General features: G+C 41.5%; 2 protein-coding genes across 2 annotated transcripts; one reads left to right on the forward strand and one right to left on the reverse strand.

Moving 5' to 3' along the window:
* Positions 1-237: 237 nt before the first annotated feature.
* Positions 238-5,705, forward strand: LOC122403995. The gene is made up of 6 exons (XM_043407846.1): positions 238-434; positions 2,584-2,777; positions 3,286-3,408; positions 4,134-4,348; positions 4,609-4,992; positions 5,139-5,705. The coding sequence occupies exons 1-6, from the start codon at positions 253-255 to the stop codon at positions 5,703-5,705; spliced, it is 1,665 nt and encodes a 554-aa protein (XP_043263781.1). The 5' UTR covers positions 238-252.
* A 6,289-nt stretch (positions 5,706-11,994) lies between these two features.
* Positions 11,995-18,003, reverse strand: LOC122403994. Its single transcript, XM_043407845.1, has 2 exons — positions 17,959-18,003; positions 11,995-13,695 (listed from the first exon to the last, which is right to left on the reverse strand). The coding sequence occupies exons 1-2, from the start codon at positions 18,001-18,003 to the stop codon at positions 11,995-11,997; spliced, it is 1,746 nt and encodes a 581-aa protein (XP_043263780.1).
* Positions 18,004-26,623: the final 8,620 nt, after the last annotated feature.

A 26,623-nucleotide genomic window follows, 5' to 3' on the forward strand; every position in this document is an offset into this window, starting at 1 on the left:
AATAGCCTGACCACCGCCGACAGCCGCTAAACTCGTGATTTACGCGCGTAACTTTGGGATGCTCGGTCGAACGATATTCATAAAAGGTGTTCGCGCGTACGCCCGTATTCGCAAACGGTAAACCAGTGAGAAAGGAAGAGGATGTCGTCGTGAGTTCAAGGTAGAAAAATGTATTCCTTGAATGCGCAGGTGGTTGGCTTGAAGAGCGTCGGTAGCAACAGCGACATTTGGCCGCTGGAAAGGCCAGAGGGAATGCCAGCCATACAATCCCTCGAAGTGATGTGCGGAAAGGATCATATGGACGTGCATCTTTCGTTCTCTCAACCCTTTGAAGGCATCGTATCGTCCAAGGGCCAGCACGCCGATCCGCGATGCGTCTACGTTCCACCTTCCACCGGGCAAACTTTCTTCTCCTTTCGGATAGCCTACGCGAGGTAAGACCGTGAGATTTCTCGATGATCCGTCGGGATGCGCCTATCTATGGAAATATCTTTATGGCCATGCTGTCTCTAACTCTGCACCTTAACACAATCGAAAGATTCATGGCACGCGGAAACGCTAATGGCTCGAGATCCGTTGCGCCGAGCAATTTACCCATGGAGAATCGCTAACTTGTAATTTCAGACAAAGGGTAGTTGGATGACTAGAAATGGTTTTATTAATTTTATCATTCATCCTGCCGCCTACACTAATTTCTCTTCGCTTACATTTAACTCTGGCTCTTCACTATACCTGCCGCTTTGACCCCTAACCACTATGCACAACTATGCACGTCGTTCTTGACGTTTAACCCTCGCACGACGAAGACTTTGCTCTCCGGCGATTCAATCGACGTTTCTATTTGAGAGAGAAGAATCAGTATTTCTTATGACTAATTTAATTAATTATATTACATTTTTCTCGACTCTGGTTTTAATATTATCGGTACAAAATCTTCCACAAGAATCCTAACTTGGGCAACGGTTAACGAATGCGATACAAATCGAGCACAGGTCGTCCGTTTGTTTAAATTTTGATCTAAAAACGTGGGAATTGGATCTCTTCAGACGTTGAATTCCTCTAGCATCGCACGCGATATCACATACGAATCGATAGCAATGAGTTCACACAGTTTTTGCAGGAGTTCTTTACTGTTCGTCGACTCGAACGACTGTTCGTCATCGTTCAAATCCTCTCGGCCGTCTTTGAAGTATCTACAGCACTCAAATACTTCTATAAGGGACATACATACAATACTACCATAAACTTCTTTCAGCGTCTCAAGGATTTGTGCGACCGTTTCCTCAAGTTTAAAACAGAGTTTAATATTTGCTTTTTACTCCGTCGTGTTTTCGAGACAAAGTCCACCAAAGTACCGCCGCTAAAATGTCAATAACTTCTGGATGCGTTCGTTTTTGTTGAAATTTTAAGAGTCGAGAGAGTTCGTTCGTTCCTTTTCTAGTAATGGATTTTGAATACATTCGATGTAAGAATACGGACGTTTGTATTTCATTTCTCAAAATTATATTTTCCAAATTTCTTAAGTTCCTGTTGTAATATATTAAAGAAAGGCTTCAACGTGGTCTGAAACATTAGTGAATAAATTTACATACGTAAAAATTGTTCTCCCTATCAAAAAGTATCTATGTGTATCGAATATATACAGGGTGTTCGGCCACCTCTAGCAAAAATTTTAATGAGCGACAGTAGAGGCCAAAATAAGACGAAAATCAAGAATACTAATTTGTTGATGGAAGCTTCGTTAAAAAGTTATTAACAATTAAATTCAAAAATTTCAAATCGTTCTGGAAAAATTATTTTCGGTTGCGGGGGTCAACTACAATCATTTTTGGTGAGTACACATACCTCCGAAATCCTATCTACTTTCGAGAAAAAAAATCGAGTAGGTGCTGAAATTTTTCGGCGAAAAAAAATTTTTCAAATCGTTCTAAAAAAATTATTTTCGTTTGCGGGGATCAATTACAATCATTTTTTATCATTACACATACCTCCGAAATTGTACGCACTTTCGAGAAAAAAATTCCTTACTGAAAATCCAATTAGGTGCCTAAATTTTTCAACGGAGAAACAAAATTGCAAATCGTTGTGAAAAAATTATTTTCGGTTGCGGGGGTCAATTACAATCAGTTTTTGTCATTAGACATACCCACGAAATCCTGCCCACTTTCGAGAAAAAAAATAGAGAAGGTGTGAAATTATTCGAGAAAATTAAAAAATTGCAAATCGTTGTGAAAAAATTATTTTCGGTTGTAGGGTTCAATTACAGTCATTTTTGGTGAATAGACATAACCCCGAAATCTTGCGCATTTTCGAGAAAAAAATTCAGTAAGGGCGGCACTTTAAACGTTAATAACTTTTTAACGAAGCTTCCATCAACAAATTGGTATTCTTGATTTTCGTCTTATTTTGGCCTCTACTATCGCTCATTAAAATTTTTGCTAGAGGTGGCCGAACACCCTGTATATAGAGGAAACATATATTTAATTCTAAAATTTTTATAATTAAATATAATACCATCGGTACGAAGACTGAAGGAACCGATAATGTAGTGAAAAAGACTAGACTCTGTTCGTTTGATCGTAGATGCGGCACCAAGCCAGACATGCACGGACAGTTCTACGAGAATACCGTTGTCGTTCAGTACGACAAAGATCTGCTCGAGGTCTGGGACGAGGCCAAACGATTGCGATGTGAATGGTTCAACGATTACGAAAAGACCGCCTCGAAACCACCGATGGTCATCGCGGATCTCGACGTGATACAATTGGATTTCAGAGGTACAGTTTCCGATCTTATGCATGCAAATTCCAGCGTCGACGGTCCTTGGAGGATAAATAATATTCGGAATACCTTAACGTTATTGTGACACACGAGTTTCTTAAACGTTCGCGTGAGACTGAGGAAATGAACCGTAGAGTACTTTAAGCTCCGTGAAACGGAACTGCGGATATATCGACACGACAGAGCAATTGCAAGGTACTCCGAGCCCGATGTACGTACGGGCGGTTTACGTCAGCCACATTTTACCGTGTACGAGTCTACGGATATGTAGCGGATAGGAGAAACGATGATCCCTTGGTACAAAGAGTTTAATACGAGGTAAATGATGGTACCGTATACGGTAACTCGTGCACTCGCGGTTGACCACAGGTGGAACCGCAGCCACGCCACTTAATTTCAATTTATGCAACATGTATAAATTGCACCTGGCACGTCGCGCCTAGAAAGCGACCGCCTACCTCTGGGTCGCACAAATACGAGCGTGTCGTTCTATTGATATTGCAGGCGACAACGTAGATTGTTGGATGGAAATTCAACACGGCAAGGGACCATGGGCGCCACCGGTCTCCGGAATAGTGCCGCTCGGCTCCACCCTCACTCTAGTCGTCGCTATAAACGATTACCGAGGTAACGACCAACACACCTTTCGAACCCATACTTGCTGGAACAAACGTAGCGATCTCGTGAAAACTGCTGAATTAATAACAACTCAACGATACCCCCTTTTTTATTGCCTGGCAGAATATTACTACTCTTATCCTATAAAATTACTTACACCATCGATCCTACAGATATCGCTAAATGCACTCTGAACAATTACCCCGTACTCTGAATACTTTAATAAACTTCGCGCAAAATGCAAGACAAGTTGCGGAATGCAAAGGGTTAAAGACCCGAAACAAAACAAGCAAACGCTACAACCAGTAAACAGTACATACGATCCTGCAGCCAAGAGACCGCTATCGCGCAGGGAAAAACCTATTTAGCGGTTTGTACCCAACAAGGGTATCGCTTAACTCTGTGCTGCACAGTGGCTAACTCGGGTGACCATCTAGAAAATGTCCGTTCAAGCACAGTGGTTAGCATCGGTGCTTGCTACAGAATGTACTCAACGCATTTGCATCGCCTCACAGAAGCACCATATATTTATGGTTGATCTAAAAAATTCTACAAACGTTGAGTCTCCAAAAATATATCTTAAGCCAACGTTTTGCACCTAGGCACACAAATTTCTCATGTGCATTTCGTATCGACTCACGGACTACAGTTAAATGGATCGCTACGTTTGTTCCGTCGACTTTTGTGAATTCTTAGCAAAGGAACGTCCGTTAACGTAACTTTCCCCGACGCAGGGGAATTCGACATGCGGGTCAAGTCGTGCGTGGCCTCCGACGGCGGTGGACACACGATACAGCTTAGCGACGAGTTCGGATGCGTGCTCAGGCCGAAGATGATCAGCCGATTCCTGAAGGCGCGGGGCTCCGACGATCGAGCGACAGTCATCACTTACGCCTTCTTCCACGCTTTCAAGTTCCCAGACGCGCTGAGCGTGCACATCAAGTGCAAGGTAAACGACGCTCGGCCGATGTACGATTCGATCGGGAACGAAATCACTGACAGCTAAATTTATTATTATTACGTGCCGCGAAGGTGCCGCGTTAGCTTCGAGAGTCGTCTCGCTAAACTATAGGACAAATATTTACCATCGAACCGCTGAAAGAGTGGTTCGAACGACTCGTCGCACATTATGCAAATTCGCGCGTTACAAACAAAAAATGAACGATGACTAGGAGCATCGAGATGATAGGTTGTTTTGGTAATGTCAAGGTCGAGATCTGCCGTCACGGGTGTTTGGATCACTGTCAACTGAGTGGGTCTGTTGGCCACTACATTCAAGAGCGCAAGGATCAGATACGACCGCAGTACTCGCAGACCACAGCACCGCCCACCGTTCATAATGACGACAATAACAGCGCTGACAAGGATAACGAAAACGGAGGAGGAGGGGCCGAGCAACCAGACGGCTCCCTTTACGACGACATCATTCAAGATGGTGACGAGATGACCTCGATAGGCGGTCACTTCTTGGGGGTCGAGAAGTCAGTTCCAAAGGCGCAGGCGCAGATGAGCAACCGATTACCGGCGCCGGTAGTCGAGACACCCGACGAAGAGATCCATCCAGACGACGGTGATCTCTCGAGGCCATTTTTGGTAAACACGAACACTACATCGACGCTCGATAATTAAATTAAATTCTGTAATTGCGAAAATCATTGTAGATGCAGCCTAAAAATTGCAATTTGTTTTAATTTGAAAACTGATGACAGTTGTTCTAAAGCTTGAATCTCTGTTTTAAGGATCCATCGAGAGTGACGCGATACAAGAGCGACCAAGATCAGTTCCCGCACGGGCCACGTAATCTCGAGGGAGACAACACCGCGGCACCAGTGACACCTCTCTCGTCTCCGAACGGCAGACGAAAGAGGTCGGTCGTAGTGTCCGACAGGAAAATCCGTAGCGCCGACGTTGGTGTGAGCGGTTTGTACGAAGTGATTTCCGAGGCCGATCTGGCCTTCAGCCCGGACACTCACGCGGAAGCGGTAACGGTCTTCCAAGGTAGAATACGCGAGGAGGTGGTTTATGGTATCTGCCTGCCTATGCCCGGTTTCAGCGCGTTGTTCATCGTCGTGGCACTGTCCGCGGTCATTTCTGCGCTGGTTGCCGGGGCGATGCTGCACCGGCTGCAAGCGCAACGCGAGGCGGTCGACAGCAGAAAGAACAACAGAGCTGTGCACACGACCAACGGCTGGTTGCCGTACGGGTTGCTGCGCGTGCGTTGCACGATGAGACCAACTCATCCCGAGCAAATCCAACAAAAACAAACGAGTCCAGTCGCCGCGAGTCCCTCGGTGGAGAGAGGTTGACGATTCGTGACTGTTGTGTGCGTGACGGGAGGCGCGTCTACGCTCCTCGAAAGACAATGTGCAATAATATGCTGTACAAATTATTTTAAGTGCGTAAAAGCGCGCGCGAGTTTCTCACGAACTGTTCCGAGACGATCCTTCGGTGTTTACTTAGAGCGAGAGAGAGAGAGAGCGCGAGAGAATGAGAGCGAACGAGAGAGAGAGAGAAAGAGAGAGAGTTCAACGGTGCGCTTTAAACCGAGCTCCTTCTAGAGCAGTGGTTCTTAACCCCTTTTTTTCCACAGACCCTCCCCGCCAACCCTCCATCCCGTTGGCAGTCTGCTGTTTTTAAATATTAGTTGAATCAATGGTCATCGATCAGTGCTCCATTTTAATAAATTTTTATTCAATAAAAGAAATCTATTAACTTGTATTAAATATATTTATAAAATATAAAATAACTATAAAATAAATATAATAAAATATTAATATTAGTTAAATTATTATTTGTATAGATTTATATTATTGTTTCCATTGAATATATTAATATTTAAATGTAGACTATTACGCGTAAGTCTTCCGATAATTTTCTTAGCTTGTAAAAGGTGTTTCGCTGCTCGAGAGGAGCCGACAAACACTGATTTAACTGCACAAAATAAAATTCATTTCATTGAAACGATAACTAATTTTACTGGAATACAAAGTACAATACAGGTATATGAAGGAATATAAATTTATTATATAATTGCTATTGTACATGATGTATCTGAGTCGAATAAGGACATTGAACTGTGGAGTGTCGGGCATTCAATCTACTTCGATGGCCGCAAATGTTAAAAATCCTGAGTCACGCAGATATCTAATGCCAAACAGGATTAAAGCTTGTATAGATCATTCTGTAAGACGAGAATAGGCTTTTAGAATTCAAGACTTTACGAGTTAAATCCCAATTCTAACAATGTTTTGGTCTTAAATCGAGTTCACTCGTGGATAGGCCCGCACCTTCGATCAAATTTATATTAGATAGAAAAATATTTCATTAATTCCTATACTGTTCCCAGACGTTCATAAATTCCATTTTAATCTTGGTAAATTACTTCCGTCAGCATTTGAAAGATTGCAAAGGTGCGAGCCCTCAACCTTTTCCTCCATATTGGCAACTTAGCCAAGAAATTAATTCCTCGGTATAAAAGACAATGGTGACTTTAGGATATTGAATCGAAACGTTCATCATAGTCTACTGTCTATCGTAATTATGAAACATCAAAAGAATAAAATTGATATTTTAAGATATGATGTATGCACCGACAATAAATATTTAGTATTCCCCTCTGTGGACCCCGGGTTAAGAACCACTATTCTGGGGACTAAGTTTTCGATAGGCGTTCTCATTTTTGTGAATTCACGAATGAAAGCATTATAGATGATTATTTTTGCAAAGTTGGTATTGGGTAAGTAAGCAGTATACTTGGAGAGAATAGTTGATATATAGAACGAATTAAAGAAATTCGCGAAAAGGGAAATCAAAAGGTACGACGTGACGGCTTTCGCTGTGAATATCGTAAACGTGTCACTTTGTCCTTGAGATTACGAATGATATTGTTAGCAACTATGTTCTTGTTGTTTTTTTGTTCGATATTACATTGAGTCAAAGACGATGGGAGCGAAATGACGCCGCTTTCGATGGCTGCATCTCTTTCCTTAGATAATTCATAAACGGAAGGAAGTATATCCGTGGAATATAAACTCATGCGGTTTACGAGATTCTTCTTCTGTATGTAAATCATCGCGTTTGTATGCCGTATAGCATTGCGCGTCTATTATCTACATATTTAATGATCGATTTGCTAGAGATGCTGCTATGAATTGTACTTAGACAATTACAATCGAAGTCAAACGACGGCAAACAATAATTAAAACAACGTTCTATCGTTGGAAGCAATCGTGTTTTTCAACTTGTTGTTCGAAATATTTTTTCACTTCGTGGCCCTTGTATTCGTTATCGAAAGAATTGTTACTTGCGAGATATCGATTACGATTGATCTTCGATGCTAGCTTAAGTTTAAATCTTTTAGTAGTCGTCAAACAAGAAATAATTTAATTTAAAAATAAATGCTTCTCACAGAGAGATTATTATACTATATTAGCATAATTATGTACACAACGCGAGATTTACTTGCACGAAGATTAAATTGAATCGAAGCGGTCAACATTCTTTCGTGTAAAAGAAGAACTTTGTTCTCCATTTTCACTAAAATCATTGAGAAAAATTGCAACGCGTTCGATTATCGAAACTTCGATCGACTACGACAACTGTCGATCCATAGCGATAATAACTTCGAAATAACAGCACCTCTAGATCAAGCCCCAAAGAGGCTGACAATAACACCTAGTTGATGGTAGGAAAGCAATCGTAAATATTATCGAAAAAATTGAAAAACGCTGCTAAGAAGCTCAAATCTCTTTTATTTTAAAATATGTATATCGTTACGTTAGTATAATACGAAAACTCAATATTTTTAGTGACATTTAACCTTCCGTTGACACGCCTCAGTAGCAATTGCAACGATCATAGAAATGATTTTATAGACCTGGATATTCCAAACGAGAATCATTTTTATTTTTATAAACTTCTTTGAAAATTATTCACCACATTAGAATTTTCCTTTCTTTCGTTTTACGTTCTTATCCTAGGCCGCGTCAACCGAAGGTTAATAATCGAATAGAAATCGATTGGAAGATCGATTGCCTTCGCGGGCCTTTTGAATTACGCGACTAGAGCATAGGAAGAATTATTTAAGAAATCCCTAAAGCGTAATACGCATTTAAAACGTCCAGGAAGACGTTTGGTTTATCATGGATGCTGATCCTGAAATACCAGACATACGTAATTACACATATAAGTAGGAAGTGTGTATCCGGAGAACATTATAGGAGAAAAGGGCTTGTCACTTTGGAGCACATGTACGAGTATAAAAAAAAAAAGATACAAAAAAGGGGGGAAGCTCTTTGTACAGGAAAACGAAGCTTCCTCGTGTTTCCTTTGTCTTTGTAATAAAGAAAAAAATGCCTGTTGTTTTCCTTCTCCAAAAGAAAAACAAATTAATTAACGATGCGGTGGTACGGATGAATATTTGTTTTATTTCCTCGCTCGTCCAAACGTTTTGGGAAACGCCAGAACAATTTTAGCTCGTTAGATTATTTCCTAGAAATAGTCTGAAAGATACTGTCGTACAGCAAGTGGCAAAGAGGATGTTAGAAATAAAGACCAAGCAACCACCAATTGCTAGCACAACGGCGTCTAGTAATGGATGAATGCTGCTGCCTCGCGCAAAAGGAACAAAAAAGTTAAGTCGTTTTTTTTTTTAATCGAGAGGTTGTGTGTTTATTTAACATAAATCAATGATAATGCCAATAAATGTATTTACAGCACCTTAACCGATTTCCACAGACCCGACGGTTTACTTTTTTCCTGTGTTATCGTTCCCTGACGTGCAGACACCCGAGCACAATGATAAAGTTTCTCACGTCTCCACTACACGATAAAATTGAGAATGTTCGTACAAAGAAGATGGCAAATGTAATTATAAATTTATTATCCATATATAAAAGTTTAAGTACTAACGTTCTTGTAAAAAGTACATTATTTCATCGATGAAGAATAATTTATAAACGTCCTTATGTCTACGTGCTTACGTTAACATTAAATATTATATTATAACCTTTTATATACCATTACAAGCTACTGACTATTGCTTTATACATTTGATCTTGGTATCTTGTATATTTCTCCACCAATTGTATTTATGAAAAATTTGGCGTTTATTACTTAGAATTTTACATGTATTGATTTCTTACGTTAAAACAAAAATAATTTCTTTAACAATTTGAACTCGCATGTTTACAAGTGCACAAGATACATCGTATAAAGCTGAAGAAATTTGGAACATTCTATGCAACAAATAAATAACAATATGACGACAGTGTTGTCAAGATATTAAAAAGAAACGCTTTTCTTTAAAAAAATATATACTATTAGCTCGCAGTATTTCAGCCTTAGTCGTGCCGAGTTACGTATTGTTCGTACGCAACGGGCAACAGTTAAAAAAAAAAAAAAGAAAACCCAAATACCATGGCCCCGAAGTAATTGTAACAAGGAAATCGCGAGCGCATTGTTTGATTATCTTTGACTAAATTTCCGGGAGGGGGAGGAGTGACTATACACAGTCGCCTGTAAGGGTTTGAGCGTAAGTTTTATCATGACGAAGCACAAATCCATATCGGTTTATCGTTCTGATAGAACAGACACGATACACGTAGCAGAGAGTATCTAATTTATTTTATTACGAACTATACTCTGTCTGGTACGTGCTGGTATACAGAATCGTGCTTACGACATTCTGTAGCCTCTACAATACCTGGAATGGAACGACCAGGAAGACCGGTTTGTGCAAGATTCAATGAATAAAACTTAAGTGTTTTCCGCGATCACGAAGATTCGAAAATGATCGCGAAACGATAACCTGGCTACCAGAATTTCTACTTTGTACCATTTGAAATTCGATAACCTTCATTGAGCAACTCTATATCGAAGTAGACTTTATATTTCGTCTACATCCTGAAAGGAAGAAACCAACTACACTGACAATGATTCGTCGTTCGTGTTTACTTCGATAAATAATTTAATACTACGAAAATCGTCGAACCAGTCTCGAGGAAAAAACCCGCTTAGTTAAAAGATAAATAATACAGCCCACGACAAAACGATAGCACATCCCAAACTTTGTTCATAACGTGAAAAGAATTAAGAAACTCTATTCGTCGAATTCATTCGCTATTAAAGATTTGTTTCAGATATTCTGACAGCTAGAGTTTGTCAAATTGTCCAGCATTCGCTAGCAAAAATTTGAATGCAACGTCAATTTACTTTTGTAAACACTTTTATTTTGAAATTTCAAAGATTATGCTTACGGGGTTAGTGTAGTAGAACCTCGTTTATTGCACGAGAGGATACACTGAGTGTGATTACTTCTCATTAAATTGATTACCTTGATTATCGCAGAAGTTTCCAGCTCCGACTTTCTGCAATAATCGAGATTCTACCGTGCAATTCTTGAGGCATAAATTAATAAAGGTGCTCAAAAATAAACAGTCTATGGAATATAAAATTAAGAACAACTCTTTATATTCGTAAACACCACCAAGGCAAATGTTTGAAAGCGTGTGCTATCATTTTGTCGGGCACGATCTTCAGGTTTTCATTGTGATTATTAGTAAATTTTTGTTCGTGTAAGAAACAGTGGGTTTTATGTTTTTGTTATTATTAATGAAATCTGTACAAAGTGTTCGAATAAATTAGATTAAAATTAAAATTAAATTGAAAGTATGGTATGTGCTATATTTTAATCGTGAACTCTATAACCGATCGACGACCAGGGATGAGCACATTCGAATAACTTTTTAACCGGAATACGTCTAAAATACTAAATATATAGATTCGATATTCGGAACAAGTGACGGACAAACTGACATATTGTATTTTGCAGTGGTGAAATATCAACGTTCACTTGCATTTTGTACTCGTTCAGGTTGTCGAATATTAAATACTCTTGTAACTTATATTCGACGATATCGTTGAATATCGAATACACTATTTTGTATGTTTCACTGACAAGGAAAGAATATATCTGTGTTTTAGGTCACGTAAATCTGGTATTAGTCTGATGTTTGTTCCTCAATCTTTTCATAAATAAATAGATATACTTAAAATAATGTGAATTCTTTACAATTTTTTTATAAATCGTAAAGGCTACTAAAGATATAAAAAATAATCATTAATATTAAAAATACCATGATCGTATTACTAATGATACAGGAAGTGATCGTTAACGCGTTGAAGACCGAGTTATTCTGCTTCGAATTATACAAATTATTATGCAAAAACTGGAAACATTGAATACTCAAATGTGCTTTTTATTTTACAGTATTCCCAATGGCATTAATGTTACGAGTCTTCAGAAAGCGATGTATAGGTCATCCGGTGACTGACGCGACCTGAACGAAAAGGCTAGCGGCGGACACCGGTGCCCGCCACGGTAATCAACGCGTTAATAATGCAGAAAAGAGGCATTACTATAATGCATTTACATAGCTACCGAATACAACACGAGAAAACTTATAAGCATTCGACTACAAAACAGAATACAAATTGGTAAGGTCGTCGTTCGAGTAGTTTTTGAAATACATTTTGCCCATACCTGGTCGACAACAATAACCTGTACCTCTTTCAGAATGCTATGTCCGTTTGTACTTATGAATAGAAACACGTCCTCGTCGATTTTTTAGGAGCATTCTGTTCGCCGGAATAATACATGGCCGCCTTCCTAGCTTTTCCTGAGAACGGTCTTAGACGTAGGCAGAGGTAGGTAGAAAGTATACACGAGGAAAGTAACACAGCGAGAAGTACTATGAGAGTAACAGCGAACCCTGGTGTGGTCATGCAGATCATAGCCGAACTCGCGGTGTTCTCGTTTCGGACAGGAAACACCATAGTCGGTCCATTGGATTCCCCATTGTTGGAGTCGTCGATGGAGAACGTTAAATCGCCGGTCGAAACCACGCGTATTATTCGATTTACTCCGACCGCCTTCTGCGGAGACGGTACTATTTCTCGAGACTTCCTCCGCCTCTCATCCCGAGGACGACCAGCGGTCGCTTGCAAGTACGCTTCCAAAGGAAGCGGAATAGGCGGTGGGAGACCGTAGCTAGAATCGAGATGACTGCTGGACGAATGATGATGATTCTCGAGAAGACCCTGAGACTCCAGCAATAAAGGCGACTCGGAGCACTGTTCGGGACATTGGTACCGACAGATCTGTATGGTGCACTGGAAATGCACCTCCATCGAGTCCGGGAATTTGAATGCCTGGAAATGGGCGTAGGAGAGGACCGACGCCGAGGCGCCGAAGTTTTTGATCTTGGTGAACCGCGACATGAGCTTGGGCCTCGTGATGCATCCCCTTTGATCCACCAACTGTATCGGGGCCCGTTTGCCGTCGTGAGCCATGCAGTTCCTCACGAGCATATCGAACTTGGAGTCGTCGTCCTTTATTGCTAGCACCATCGTCATCGTTTGACCGATCTTAACCAGCCCGGAGACCTCGGAGGCCCATGGACCCTTCCCCACCTGTATTTGCATCCAACAACCGACGTTATCGCCGGCAAAATCGGCTCGTACCACGTCCAACATGTCCACGGGGAACGGACGGAACGTAACCGACTTCTCGTACAGATCGTGCCAAGTGCAGCGCAGCTTGCGCGCCTGGTCCCAAACTTCTTGAACTTGAGGATCGTATTGAACCACGATGATGTTCTCGAAGTACGTCCCCGATCCTGATTCGGCGCCGTAACCGTACAAGCCATTCTCCGTATTTCCAGCCGTGCCACACGCGTGTATGCTGATCTCGAAGTTGACCGACGTTCGCCCCAAACCCGCCGGCAAGTGTACGCAATTAACGTTGCTGTAATGGCCCTTGCTGAAGACTATGCCGTAGAAAGGTTTATCGAAACCGAGGTAGACCTTCATCAGATTCTTCTCGCACTTCACGTCCAGCGAAATGATCTTGGGCATGTCGGGCGTAGGCGCTGGCCAGGGTTCTGCGCCTACCGCTGTGCTGATACCGCCGCCCGTCGTGTAGATCTTGTCGATGGCCTCCGATGGCGTCTTCGAAGGCGGCAAGGGCGGCGGCGGACCATGATAAGCAACATTATGGTGCGGTCTCGGATGAGGCAGTCCCAGACCACCTCGACTCGGAGGCAGAGGAAGGGGATGTCCTCGCAGACCACCCTGTTTGTAATGATTGCTACCGGTGTCTTTCTCGCCTAATGACTCCAATGCCAACTGGTCGGAACTATTGATGTCGTTGTCCTGACGGTTCAGGGCCGAATTGTCGTTTCGATTGTCCTCCCCTGGGATCGCCTCGACCACCTCCACATCCTCCGTTCGAGCCAGCTGCGAACAAAAAGACAAAACGCGATGTTGACAGGAAGGTTCAACGAATTATGTCCAAACGTCACTGCATTGACACTGCGACAAAGAGATATAGAAAAGTTTAATTGCTCTTATCTATATTCGGGGAAGAAATGAATAAGAGCAACAAAATCAATTTCTGAATAGTGGTAGAGTACAATTTGCATTAAAATCCACAATCTGCTCGTTAGTAACTCGAGTGACCGTCAGTCGCTCGACAAAGGTGACGCCAAAGTTCACTCCGTGCCAATAAATCCAGGAAACGGCAAGAATAACTCAGGGACGTTACGTCAGTGAAAAATTGTGACACTTTGAGAGGATCCCCCTTATATTACCTCGCAGAAGACGTAGCGAAATATTTTGTAGACCTTCCGTTAAGGGGAAAGGGATAAACGGCGAGAAAGTGTGAAAGTAGATTGACGTTGTCAGGCTACATAATTTGCAAGACGCGCGACTTCTTTAGGAACGGGCCGCCTTTATCCCGAACGAGCTCACCAGTGCAATCATCGAATGTCCGTACACGCATACTCACCTAAATTATCGTGTAACGATCCATGAATCGCCGTACGATCCCGACGAAAGAATTACCGTAAATCAGGCATGCCAACGATGGGGCGCGTCAAACGCACGGAAACACAATACTCTTCCGTCGAACAGTCTTGTTTAAAATGGAATTTCGCTCTTGGAAAACGCGTTATCACGATGTTAATCAAACGCAATTCGCAAGATTCTCTACTTGAGTTCAGGAAAACGAGTTTTACTATTAGGAACGTTTTATCATTGGCTGCCTTGAAAACTTCAAACTTACCATTCTCATAAATAAAATATTCGATAACGAGGCACCTAGTGCTCCAATGACTGATGACAGAATTAAAATACAAGATTCAACCTCGAATACTGAGTTCTGTTCGTAGATAGTTAAGTAGAATCGCTTCAACTATTCCAATATAGAATTCGGGCTTTGAAAATTGTTTTCACGCGTGGAATCCATTGGTAAAGTGGGTCCCATATGGTACGGGACACCCTGCGGAAGTCTGAAACGAGTTAACCGCCAAAAATTGGGATAAAGAGGTCTCCGAAGTCTTGTACAAAAACAGATGCAATTTTGTGTCCGTGGCCTCTGGTCGCGAACCGAAGATCCGCTCAAAGAGCTATCTCCGGTCGTGCGCATTCCTGATGGCCAATACGGGAGACAACAGTCTCCGATCAACAAACCCGTTCTGACTGTTCGACGAATGACGGGTTCGGAGAGCCGAGGAGGGGCGACCAAACGTTGGAATAGGAGCATCGGACCTGTACGCCAGGCGTAGTGGCTGATTACGTCACGCGTGACCCTGGGGCATAACGGACCACCCGTGTCTTTAGCCGCAGGTCAATCGGTCAGCCCAGGCGCTTCGGATACACGGTTCGGGTTTCCGTCTCTGCCCTCCGCCGATTCCTGACATCTGCTTATCTCGTCGCGGCTTTCCAAACTACGCGTTCCATAATTCGACGAAAGCTTACTGGGTCACCTGTGAACGAACTCGTGATGGATTTCGATGACGGCGTCGCGCGCTCGGCCGGAAAAGACGATGACCGTCCTTCGGGTGAAACGGCCGCGACGATTTGCATGTCACGTCGTTCTCGTTTTGATCGAAGACGACGGTGCCCCGCGTCGAATCGTTGCCAGGCGAAGTCACCAACAAGAAATCGCCGATCGTTTAATCGTTTCGCGGTAACGACGATAACGTTGCCCTTGCACCGGTAACAGTAACGACGCGATCAATCCTCCGTTACGTCCGAGCCCCCCAGAGATCCAACGTCGCGTTGAAAGCATTCGACAAAAAGGGAAAATTATAGTAAGCTACCAAGAGTAATAATTATCTTCTGCTCGGAGCGTTCTCGTATCCCGGAGAATTTCTTCTATCGGCTTAGACGGTATTTCATTCATCCCATCTCTGCTCCATTCACCGCGTCCAGCCTCCGCAAAAACTATTACGTCTTGTTGTGTAACGCGCACAAGTCTTTTAACATTCGCCGGTAAAATAACGAATGAGATCATTATGAATTTAATGGAAACCAACACCGAGAGTGCACCGGGTTTCTTTTTGCACTTGATAATAAGAATTGCAGAACAGAATAATTGAGGTATGACCAAGAAACCGTTCTACGCGTCTACAACGGTTTAACTAGCATTGCAGGTGTGATTAGAGAAGAACGTTAAAGGCAAAGCGTTATTTCCAGACGGCGAGCATGAAGAATTGGTAGAACACTTTGTACGTAGCATACTTTAGACCGTAAATAAACATGAATGAATGCCTCGTGGTAATTAGTAGAAACTACTTCATAGTCTGCGGGATTAAGGCCAACCCGGTAACATAAGAAGCGTTAGAGATCTCAATTTCTTTGTAAAATGAAATGTTTCTACCGACGTTGCGATAATAATTATTACTATTCGCGTAATATGACAAGAATTAATAAATAAATTAGATAAGTGTTTTCGTAAACTACTAAAAATTATAAATCTATATGGAATCGCGGAAGAAATAGTTTCGTGAACGACTGCTTGTCATTTTACGACCATCGCTTGGCAACGATTCGTAAAGCAAAGAAGAGGAATAAATGAGTTCCACGCGAGTTGAGCGACGTTCGAAAGTTGAAACGGATGGATATAACTACTTCGTGACCCCAAAAAAACGAGCAAAATTCGTGTGCAGCGAATTCTATACAACGAATGAAAATATTCAGAACAGTCGAGGAAAATATTGTTCGGTAAACGTAAACAGAACTTCGCTGTTATGTCTTTCGTTCACCTCTTTAAGGATACTGGGGCACACACGTTACGTACGTGTACATTTTTATCGATAGATCGACCTAATAACATCCACGGAGAATAATAATATTATATTTGAAACGGTCCCGCGGAATGGACGCTGTTCGAAGAGAAAAGAAAGGAATCGAAGTCGTATCGGTCCCCGAGTACACAGGATGGGAAGGTAGGATCACGGAACCGGTAGTTTGGTGTGCAATTTTTGCGCGTAATCTTGTAAGACCGATTCGTGGTGAAGGCCCGACGGTAAAACGTTACTTCGTAGTAGACGTGGATGAGCCGGATCGAAACGCCGCGCACCATTTCAAGACAGCGACCGGGCCTCGAGTCGCCCTTAGCTCTGGGTCAGAGCACTGGGTAACGGCATTGCAGGCTATGTACCCACCGCGTATCTGGGTTATAATGTAGTAATTACCCACGCAGACATACCGACCTACCCCCCTTCAAACACTGCCGCGTGCTCTTCTTACTTCTGGACGGTTTTTGACCACCGATCGCGATAGTTTGAGCACGCTTTTTCTCGACCGTCAGTCTACTTATTAAAGGTTAAATCGACCGGTACAAGAAAACTTTTCGAGAGTGCATCGCGAACAGCAATGCCCTCGAAACGGATCGGGGTAAATCGTCGTTCCGAATGGTATTTCGAAATGGTAGAATTTATGGAAAGCGATATTTTCATTTACCCCGACAGTTCGATCGTTTGTTCTGGCCCTTAGACGGGGAATAATTTTAAAAAGAAAAACAAACAGATTCGTAGAAATTCTGATATAATACTAAATAAAATGTGTACAGCATAGCAAAATTCCTTGAACCTATTAAAATTCAGATGAGACATTGTTTTTGTCAATTGTGGGAAGCCTTTTGGACCCTTTGCGTCCGCCATTGCTCTTGTAATTAGACATCCAACTTCTATCTCGAAGATAAACGATTATCAGACTCGTTTTTATAATATCCTGTCTGGTTTACATATTTCAACGAATACTGTACGTATCTAAAGATTAATATGTGTACACAGTAATAGGAATAATTTTTGTAAACTTGATGACATTGTATTTTGTATTGCTTTATATATTTTTTTAACGAATTGTAGTATTCTGTCCAAAATATTTTCAACCATGACTGACCAGCAATTTATTACTTACAGGATTATCGAAACTCTCCTGTCCATACAATAATATTGCAAATATAATAGAAAGTCTACGTAAAGTTCTGCACTGATTATATATAGAATTTACGTTGACCTGCAGGCGTTACGTTTGGCAAGTTTTTTTAGTAATTTTAGTTCAATACGTTATTTTCTATGTTATTTTCACCTTCGTGAAATGATAAAATAGGTGAAAATATAAGCCCTTTTCATGCACGGTGTTGCAAACGAAAGAAGTTCGCTGTGATTTAAGGCTTATACTCTGAACGAAATTAAAAATGTGTTTACTTACCCCCTTTAGTAGGAGACAGGCAAAAATGAAGATTCGCCACCGCATGCTGTATTAGCGTCCACGGTGGAGCACTATAAACACACTGCTGAAAGAACACGTTTCTTTCATTCATAGAACCATCAATACAATCCAAGTTATACTTAATATTCTAAAAACATATTAATTAATCAGCTAACTATTTACAAACGTACACGTACCTATGACAATAATCCCGCGTGCTTTATTAATCCGACCCTTCCGACACAAATTCTATCTGTGCAATCGAAACGAACACGTGTCGATGAAATTGTTCGGAATTTTCCTTAACGAAGAAATTGACGACTAGTCGATCTGCAATACAGCATAAAGAAAAAAAACCATCAAAATCATAAACTTGCGCAAGAATTTGAAAACGTTAAACGCAAGATAATCGAGATCAAATTAACGGTAAAAAAGATAATTAAGAAATTAGTATGCTCTTACGATCGATTTACGACTTAATAACAGTAAGTAACATTGTTGGCGGAAAGAACAATATTACGTTCGGTCGCAGATCTGCTAGCTGGATTCGTCGGTAAAGTTTATGTAGCAGATTCTGCTTCGGACGCGACGCTATTAATCTTTTGAACGGGGTGCTCGTACTGATTATATACTAATAAATTACCGAGTAATTGGTCGCATCGAAGGCAGAATTTGCTGGGTAAGTCTCACCGACGAATGCAACTAGAAGATCTAGAACGAAACCATTACGCGGTAGGATTGCTCTTTGCATCAAAGACATCATTTACCGCTCCGCTACGAGTTTTATTCGTCGATGGTCTGTGCTCGTATGGAGAACACCTCGAATGAATTAGTATTAACATTTCATTTTACGTGAGTGCATGTATTTCGCGTAATTTTTTCATAATCTCACGTAAATGCATAAAATTCAAAGACATGTGTTCTTTTTTTCTCTGAAACGTTAAGCGGTCCATAGCCTTTCTCGATGTGCTAGAGGTCTCACGCAGCATTCCCGACTGTACAAATGGATCGTCATAGTTAAAGTTGTTAGTAGAAAATACTGAACACTGTGAACGGACGAACCGGTCCATCATTGGACGCCTCGCTCGTGTTTAATCGCCAATTATCAGACACGTTCGCCTCGTGCGACCACTGGGCCACCTGTCCCAAATTCCTGCCGAATGTCCGGGTTTTCGCTCCGTTACCTCGTTGTACTCATGACACCCGACTGCCACGATCGACATCTATAGGTATGAACTGAATCCGTCGAATGGCGGCCCGGGAAAATCTCGAATCGATACCTTTACCATCGATCGTCAAACTTTTCTTCGTTTTATCGTCTTTCCTTTTTTGTTTTTTTTTTCGCGAACAAAGAGTAACAAGGACGAGAAGCAAAACGGGATTTCGCTATCGAAATTATCGTAATCGACGAGTGAAAGAATCGAAACCATTAATACTCGAACTTCCTTTCAGAACGGCTATTTAGGTCCGCGGACTCTCTCCACGGACGCTCGACGGCGAATATACGCGGTGTTCTATTTATTCGCAGCCCAACCGAAAGTAGGATGATTCTGCGTTTGAAACAACGTTAGTCGAAAATTTGGAGTAAAATTTCTTTGCAATAACGCGTGTCAATTTCGTTTGTATTGCTATTACCTCGCTAGGTTAAAATTGTTATTCTCCATTTATTAATAATTCGTTTATTATTAGAGAAAATTACACGACAAAATTCATGCAACATCTTTGTAAGAATATCAATTATCTCAATAAGTTTTGGTTTAATATATCACGTATTTTTCTCTGAAAAAGAAATATTTGCAGGTACTGTCCAGGGACTTAAAAACGCACCTCCAAGAAAAATTCAGTTCAATGGATCTCGTTACAGATTTTTGGTATACTTGTATACAGCCTAAAAAATTATACTCAAACAAGTATTTTTATAGTGCATCTCGCGAACGGAGCCTCAGAGAGATGTTATTCCATATTATCGACTAATTTTTGGCTGATAAATCGGTCTACCTTCGGTTTGTACTATGAATTACGGAACACCTTGTACAGTTTTCACCTATAGAGAAGAAGCAGAGGTCGTGAAGATGCGCGAGGTGGTTGTGTTCGTCGGAATTATTCAGTAGGTTCAAGGTGCACGTGAGACACAGCGCGAATGTAGGCAAGTAGGTTTCCATCTATCGGGCTTCAACGTTCGTACCGAATCCACTTACACGGATCCGAAGCTAAAACCGTCCCCGCCAATGGGTTCTCGTTCGATTCCAGCTCGGACAATAGACGATACGTGCGACAAATCACCGATTTGGGAGCTGAGTGGCTGTTTGTCTGCCATTTCGGTGGCAGCGCGCTGGGAATTTCTAAAAGACCACGAACAACCCATTTCAAATCCTTTATTGATCTCTGTACGCTTTTGGGTTGGATCGAGTGTATTTCCACGCTATTTCCATTCGCGTGACGGCGCTCAAGAAATTTTTACGATCGCGGATCGAAACGTTACGTCGAAACTGCGATTAATGCGACAATAATGATACCATTACTATCTATCTCGCGTAAATGTTTTAAGCAGTTAGAAAGATAAATCCATCTTTTTACTCGTAAAATCCGTTGCTATAATAATGCTGTTTACGCGATATGAAATCCTGACCGATAGCAAAGGAATTTGTTGTTCGTTATGGGCGAGTATCGAGTGGAAGGCAGGCAATTACGATCCACCGGTGATCTATAACGAATTCCATTAGCGCGTCAAAGGCACAGAGCTTGTTTATTACTGGCATACATTAGTTATTATTCCGCTTAGCGATTCGTGCCACGATAGACCGCGACACCTGTTCTTTCTTTCACCGCGAGGCCGTGCTTGAATAAAAATCACTGCCGGCTGTTTACACGTCCGTTGTTCCATGCTAACCATGAATCGGGCACGCCGAAGATGTGGCGTGGTGCCAAATACATATAACGGTTCTGCCGGTGTGGTAATTTCGAAGTCAGGCATTCGCATAATGAGTGCGTACCTAATAGTGACCCATATAGAAAGGAGCCGAAGAGTCTTCACGTTCCCCTTTCTTTCGGACGGTGACACTTACGAACCAGCGGTTGAGTGACTTTTAAGCAGACAGGAACGCGATACAATTTGAAGTTAGAAATCGATAATAGCTGATCGAGATAAGTGGTACGGAATTGATTGGTCGAAGCGTTACGCTCCTTAACCCATTTATGCCGTGCGTTCTACATACGAACCGCCTTTAAACAATTTTCTTCCGCAGAGAACGATACGGTATCAAAATAAATAGTATAAAACAATAAATTTGTTTTATAGACGATCAGAAGCATCTTGTCGGAAATGTTTACGAATAATAAATGTCCTATTAAAACTACAGTGTCATTTAGTATTGTTATAATAATCTTGTAAACGATATTTAAGCAGAATCACGTTGATGACAATTACGCTACAACAGTGTCTGGTCACAGCAAATAATTCAAATTCTTTAGTAAAAGTGTCGATACCCTTGATTGACCTGATTGTAACTACCCATAAGAACAATCAAATTCTAATTATAATACTCAAAAGCACGTTAAAAATCACAGGACATTCGAATGAATTCGAGTAACGGTAAAAATGTATTTTTCCGAATGTCCGCTAAATAGGGTACTTAATCTGTTAATCGAACTCCGAAATAAAGGATCTTTATCGCTCGTTGGGGCGCTTTATCGATCGTGAATCGTTACCTACAAACCCGCTAATAAACTCGATGTTCGGTTAACACGAAATTTATCCTTATAGAGAGATACGTTTGTTAGCGATGAACCGATTGGCATGCTCGAGGAATATACGATACGTAGATAATCTGCATTACTTTATCGTGTGTAACCCAGCAAGCGCACGGTTATCGAGCGTAACGAAACAAACTGACAACTTGATGACAACTCGATGCATTTTCGATGTAAAGGTGTTGGTATTGCCGATCGATCGTGCAAGATACAGTCAATGGTGCTCAATGAATATCGTCTACCGTTAGTGCTGACTGTCGATCGACTCTCCTTATTTTCTACGCGTTGGGATTTTACGACCACCGTCAATCACGATTTAGTTACTCTAACACAATCATTCCCCCTTGTTGCCCTTCGGCTACGTCCATTGAATAACGACGCGAGAAATTACGTAGTCAAGCGTGATTAATCATTCGATGACGTCGAATAAGAGAACTATATCAATAATTAACGATCGTGTGGTTCTGCCTATATGGATTTTCAATGATATCGAACGGACGCTATAGAATTCAGAACATTCATTTTTTCTTGACTTGGTTTCATTAAAAATTGTCAACGATAGCGACAAAATCTGTTTAAAAAAAAATACCCAAATATCGTATCGTACCCGTAGAATTAATCGATTTGTTTAATTTACGAGGCAAATTAACGTCCGATTCGAAAAACAATTCGATTTTGGAGCGTAGAGATACGTGCATAGGGACGGAGTTGCCCGACCGCGTTCCGGCGAGAAGAATAGGATGTTTCTCGTACATCGTCGAGAAAATGGACACAAATCGAGTCGTAAGGCGTACATGTATACGCGTGCATCGTTGATTCCCGAGCTGGGTCCGCGAGATTAGCCCCGACCGACGAGCAGCCGCCAACTGTTGCGGCAATGTGCATTCGATAGAATGAAAGCGGTCACCACGTGGTCGGCTATAACGCGTTGCACATCCCAGCGGCGCGTCATATAATTTCTCCGTACGAGGCTGCAGCTCCTGTCATTACCAACGCATTAGAGGGACAAACGACGACAGTTCTGCTGCAAATAATAGCTTAATCAATGGCGCGACGATAATTGGATTACCACCTAGCACGCGAGATAATTACTCGTTAATCCGCGGCGTCGTATGATAAATGCGTCCGGCGAGTACGCGATCGTTTATCCCGGTGTAATTAACGGTCCGGCGATCGAGTACCGGAGTATCGGCTACGCCGGATAATTGGTCGACTCGGTAACGCGCGTAACTAAATAGAATCAGGTGAAAAATTGTCTTACGTTTCTCCAACTAGGACGTCTAGGATAGAGGCGAGCAGGCTGATCTCTCTCCCGTGTCCCGTGTCAAAGGCATACGACGAGGAGAAAGAGGACTCGAGCAACGCACCGCACTGATCGAAGCACCATGTGCCAAGAAATCTCCGCGTACCCGCGCGGTAGGAGGCTCTCTAAAGCACAGACGGTTGATCTCGGCCGATTTCAGTCGCGAAAACGAGGACGAAATCGACGAACAGCCGCGGAGATAGGACCACGTACGACGTTTGAATGCCACTTGTCGACGGCTGGCACCGTGCTTCTTCCCGTATAGCACGTTATGCGTCGTTCGGAGACTGGCCGCGCGACTGATACCCGTGTCTCTTAACCGCGATGCGCCGCGATATCTGTCGCGGCAGCTAGAAAGACGCGTTGCGGCGTGGCTGCGGCTCGATGGTGCACGCGAGAACTCGTGGAGTCGGAATGGGGTACACCTGTCCGATATAGAGAGTATACTATAAACGTGGCGGCCCGCCCCCTGACCCAGACACATGGTACAGTTATATAGGTCCCTCGCGGGCCGGAGGATATCTCTTGTCGTTCGGGCCACACTCCTGACGACCACGACCACGACTCGTGGACGTGGTCGCGGTCGCACTCCTATTCGACGTTCTTGTCCTTCTCGTTGTCCCTGTTGCCGCCGCTTGTGTGCACGCGACTTGTCAGACATACGACGCCGTCGCGTCGTTAACACGCGTCCCCGGCGTCTGTGTACCTGCCACCCAGTCTGCAGGTGAACGATGATCCGTGATATCCACGATGCTCTGGAAATCATTTTTTACACTCTCGTATTTACAAATTCCGCTTACTATTTAATAGTAACCCCTCGAGACCTCGAAAAATAAATTCTTCAAATAAATGATCTAGGTATAGTTAGTTTTAGTACCTACTTGATGGTTACGCAAATACAAACTACTTGTATACTGTTACTTCGTAAAATATCGAATACACCGATGTTTCATATTCGTTTTAACAATGAGTACAGAATATCTTCATAGTTTATTTATTAACAAATGTTAAAGATAGTTTCATCCGAACGAATGTATAAGTAATGATTCATTATTTTTAGTTGTATATTTCTGCGTTTTTTGTCTTAAAATTCCTTTTCAGGTCACTTTGTATCCCATATTGAAGTCGCCATCTTGAATTTGAAATCTTTTACTTTAGATTCGGTATCAACGATCTCGAAAATCTATAATTACCAAGTTTCAGAAAGATCTAACGAAGTCATGACTTTTGTTATTATTATGATGTGGCCTTTCGAATAGAAACCCCATAAGTTGCATTCGGAAATCCAGTAAAAAAATATGAATTTTTTTTTAATCTTCCTAATGGGAATCCCCCCTTAAAATATTCTAATCGAATCGCTTTTTGATTAATCGCATCCTTGTAGAACATATTTTTATTTTTACTAGGCAAAGATTGATGCATTCAAGCAACAGAGATAAAGCTGTATATAATACAAAGCAGAGACGCGATGCGCATTAGCATCAATAGCTTTCTCCCAGCAGGATATTAAACGTTGTACTCCGTGTTTATAAAAATTGGTATTTTTAAATTTTATACAGCGTTCGTACGCTTAAATTACTGCTCCGCGATTCAAGAATGTTTTGCCCCATACAAAGTGCTCCGAATGGCGAAAAAGGTGATCGTCCGTTGGAGAAAGGTTCAATGAATATTCGGCCGAACGTTGTCGTGAAAAAGGACGGGTCCGTGTCTGTTAATCAATTCGAGTTCGTTTCGGATCAATTTCTATTCGTTGACAATACGATAATGTTCTTATTGTTTGACCCAGATTATAAACAAGTAATTAATTATACGTTTCATGGATCAAAATCGTTTTTGGTCACAACATCATTTTCTATATTCTAACCAGATATCAAGAAACTGTCATGGCGGCAGCCCCTAAATCTGCTGCAGAATCTTGAGTTGTTTCTGGGTTAGCTTTCGCCATAACTCTCAATGGATTTTCGTTTAAAACGATTTTAACCAGCTATTCCGAATTCATTTTTAAAAGTTATTATGTTTGTTCAATCTTTATTACGACGTACTCGGATTGCTATTAAAGTTGAAGATCGAGTTACATGGTTAACTTTACCACTCTAACTTCGTCGTATAGTGCACTTTCATCCTAATTACTGTAGACAATGCACGCATATACACGTGCTCAGAGGTATGAATGTGGTAAATGGGTGAATCAGCCGACAATCAACCGACCAACCGACCAACCGACCGACCGACCGACTGACCGCACACACATTGCTGACCTATAGGTGTGTAACCAGCCGGTACTCATGCCTCTGTGTGCAACAATGGATGGAATCTTATTAGCGACGATCATTGTTCGGTTTCTCCTCCGTGGATATGACGAGTCGCATGTTTTCTTCGCAATATAAGCAACATTGAATTAACACCTTCATGCTCCATCGTCTCATTTTCGAAATACGCACATTTCAATTTATATTGTTATTATAAAATCAACAGTATCCGAAAAAATATTCAACTTTAAGGTTGATGTACTACTTATATTCATGTTTTGGTAATTTGCTTTATACAGGGTGTTCAGCCACCCCTGGGAAAAAGTTTAATGGGAGACTCTAGAGGCCAAAATAAGACGAAAATCAAGAATATCAATTTCTTGACTGAGGCTTCGTTACAAAGTTATTAAAAAATTTCAAATCATTCTGAAAAAATTATTTTTGGTCGCGGAGGTCAATTACAATCATTTTTGGCGAATAGACATACCCCCCAAATCCTACCCACTTTCGAGAAAAAAATTCGGATAGGTGCTGAAATTTCGACGAAAAAAAAAAATTTCAAATCGTTCTGGAAAAATTATTTTCGGTTGCAGGGGTCAATTATAATCATTTTTGGTGAATAGACAGACCCCCGAAATCTTACCCACTTTCAAGAAAAGAATTCAGATAGGTGCTGAAATTTTTCGATAAAATTAAAAGATTTCAAATCGTTCTGGAAAAATTATTTTCGGTTGCAGGGGTCAATTATAATCATTTTTGGTGAATAGACAGACCCCCGAATTCCTACCCACTTTCGAGAAAAGAATTCAGATAGGTGCTGAAATTTTTCGATAAAATTGAAGGATTTCAAATCGCGCTGGAAAAATTATTTTCGGTTGCAGGGGTCAATTATAATCATTTTTGGTGAATAGACATACCCCCGAAATTACGGGCGTATCTTTAAAAGTTAATAACTTCTTAACGAAGCCACCATCAACAATTTGGTATTCTTGTTTTCGTCTGATTTAGGTCTCTAGAATCTCCCATTAAAATTTTTCCCAAGGATGGCTGAACACCCTGTATATATTTTTACATGCCCACTATGTTTGTATTAAACCAGACTGACGTGAATTGGAAAAAAAAAATAATGTTCACTGTAACTAGCTGACGTCTTCTTTTTCTGCGTATCAGAAATTGAATATGCAGCTAGAAAGGAAAATATCTATGTTGGGGAACATAAGTATTGGCACGAAGCGACTCTCGAAATAAAACTAGTTGTAGACGAGAAAAAAATCGTTACAAACATTTGATTTTTATCGTAGTATTTATTATTTCATATACAAGTATAATAAGAGACAACAAACTTCCATGTATTCGATAACGA

Source organism: Colletes gigas, unplaced genomic scaffold (genome assembly GCF_013123115.1).
Source record: "Colletes gigas isolate AHSC1104 unplaced genomic scaffold, ASM1312311v1 Colletes_gigas_Sc00088, whole genome shotgun sequence".
In the NCBI taxonomy this organism is placed as follows: domain Eukaryota; kingdom Metazoa; phylum Arthropoda; class Insecta; order Hymenoptera; family Colletidae; genus Colletes; species Colletes gigas.